We start from the raw sequence: 2,668 nt of genomic DNA on the forward strand, positions 1-2,668 counted from the left end.
TCATCATATATATATATATATATATATACTGTTTAAGTTATTATGTATTTTAAATTGTATTCTAAGCAGCTAGTTAGTTTTTGGTATATACTTAACCGTGAATGTTTACTTATCAAAATTTCATGTCTACTTATTATGCCTTTGAAGATCTTTCACCCTAAACAGCAACATATGTCGTCACATTAATGAATGGTGAAACTTCATACAATTTTTTTGCATTCTTGAATAAAGTCAAGTATGAAATTTAATATATCATATTTCATCAGAAAAAGGAAAGTATCTATCTCATGTAAGGCCAAATAAGTACAAACAATAAAAAAATTTAACAACGTATGCATGTGGCAGTTATTAAAAAAAGAAGACATGTTTACATAAGTTATTGCTTATATAATTGTATGATCTTGCTAGGTTTGACTAAGATTGCTTTTTGTGTTATTGGGCAAGAACAGGATTCCACCAATGCAGATGGGGATATCACAACGTATCAGTTCTAGAATATGTTGTGGAGAATTACCAAAAGGCAAAGATCCCGCTTGATGTGATATGGACCGACGATGATCACATGGATGGCCACAAGGACTTCACGCTGAATCCAGTGAACTTCCCGCGTCCGAAGCTTCTAGAGTTCTTGGACAAGATACACAGCATTGGCATGAAATACGTTGTGATCGTTGATCCCGGAATTGCTGTTAACACAAGTTATGGCGTATACCAAAGAGGAATGGCCAATGATGTTTTCATCAAGTATGAAGGTCAACCCTACATGGGTCAAGTGTGGCCAGGAGCAGTGTACTTCCCAGATTTCTTGAATCCAAAAACAGTTTCATGGTGGGGTGATGAGATTCGTCGCTTCCATGAACTTGTACCCGTTGATGGCCTTTGGATTGACATGAATGAAGTTTCCAACTTTTGCACTGGCAAGTGCAAAGTTTCAGTGGGAAGGGTTTGTCCCATTCCAATAGTTGGAGGTCGACCAAACCCAACATGTTGCTTAGATTGCACAAACGTCACTGCCACACGTTGGGATGATCCTCCTTACAAGATCAATGCTAGAAGAGTTGAAGCTCCAATAGGCTTGAAAACTGTGGCCACAAGTGCTGTTCACTATAATGGAGTTAAGGAGTATGATGCTCACAGTCTCTATGGTTTCTCACAAGCCATTGCAACTCACAAGGCCCTTCAAGGGCTTCAAGGAAAACGGCCCTTTATTTTGTCTCGCTCTACATTTGTAGGTTCTGGCAAATATGCTGCACATTGGACAGGTGATAATAAGGGCACATGGGAGGATTTAAGGTACACCATATCCTCTATTCTCAACTTTGGAATCTTTGGGATCCCAATGGTTGGTTCTGATATATGTGGTTTCTATCCCAAGAGCTTAGAAATAGATGGTACCAAAAATCTAACATTGTTGGTAAACACTGAAGAGCTTTGCAATAGGTGGATTCAAGTTGGTGCTTTCTACCCTTTCTCAAGGGATCATTCAAGCTACATTTCCCCAAGACAAGAGCTTTATCTTTGGGATTCAGTAGCTAAGTCTGCTAGAAATGCTTTAGGTATGAGGTATAAGCTTCTTCCGTATCTGTACACCCTCAACTATGAGGCTCATGTTAGTGGTGCCCCAATTGCAAGGCCTCTTTTCTTCTCATTTCCATCTTACACTGAGTGTTACGGCCTCAGCACACAGTTCTTGCTTGGGAGCAGTGTCATGATTTCTCCAGTGCTTGAGCAAGGAAATACACAAGTCAGAGCATTGTTTCCACCTGGCACATGGTATAGTTTGTTTGATTTGACATATTCCATTGTGTCAAAAGAGGGGACTTATGTTACACTTGATGCACCTTTGAATGTGGTGAATGTGCATTTGTATCAGAATGCCATTATTCCAATGCAACAGGGTGGAATGGTTTCTAAGGATGCTAGAATGACACCCTTCAGCCTTATTGTGACATTCCCAGCAGGAGCAAATGATGGAGAAGCTCAAGGGAACCTCTTCCTTGATGATGATGAGTTGCCAGAGATGAAGATTGCAAATGGTTATTCAACTTACATTGATTTCCATGCATCTGTTAGAGAAAAAACTGTGAAAGTTTGGTCACAAGTTCAAGGAGGCAAGTATGCTTTAGATAAAGGTTGGATCATTGACAAGATTAGCGTGTTGGGATTAAATGGAGGTGGAGCATTACACACAGTTATGATAGATGAGGAACCATTGACAAGTGTCTCAAATGTGAAAGTTTACACAACAGAACAAAGGTACTTGTATGATCAGAGAGATGGGAAAAATAAGAGAGAGATAATGGTAGAGTTGAAGGGCTTGAATATCCCTGTTGGTAAAAACTTTTCTTTGACTTGGAAGATGGGGTGATTTATTGGGATTAATTTTGAGATACTATTGTGGTCGAATGCCTTATCTAATATTCATGTAATAAAACAAAGGTATCTTTTATGCTGCCTAAATTTTGCTTATGAAATTTAAACATAAATAGGTGAGTCCCACCTTATATTTTTTTTATTTGTAGACAAATTAGGCACAATTTTTATAGACATCAATTTTTTTTAAATGAAAGCTTAAGGTGTTTTTTGGGTCAGTTTGGATAAATTTATAAGTAATTTTTTAATTTATAAAAAATTATAACATTAATATTTAATACCATTTTAAAAATTA

The 2,668-nt window shown here is 37.5% G+C and overlaps 1 protein-coding gene across 1 annotated transcript in view; it reads left to right on the forward strand.

Moving 5' to 3' along the window:
- The window catches only part of LOC107616178 (alpha-xylosidase 1-like), a 5,121-nt gene extending 2,628 nt beyond the window's left edge, over window positions 1-2,493 (forward strand). Inside the window, exon 3 of the mRNA XM_021111037.1 lies at window positions 450-2,493. Coding sequence (XP_020966696.1) covers window positions 450-2,368 — 1,919 coding nt within the window. The 3' untranslated portion in view covers window positions 2,369-2,493. The remainder of the gene's footprint in view (window positions 1-449) is intronic.

This window comes from Arachis ipaensis, chromosome B09, assembly GCF_000816755.2.
Source record: "Arachis ipaensis cultivar K30076 chromosome B09, Araip1.1, whole genome shotgun sequence".
Lineage (NCBI taxonomy): Eukaryota > Viridiplantae > Streptophyta > Magnoliopsida > Fabales > Fabaceae > Arachis > Arachis ipaensis.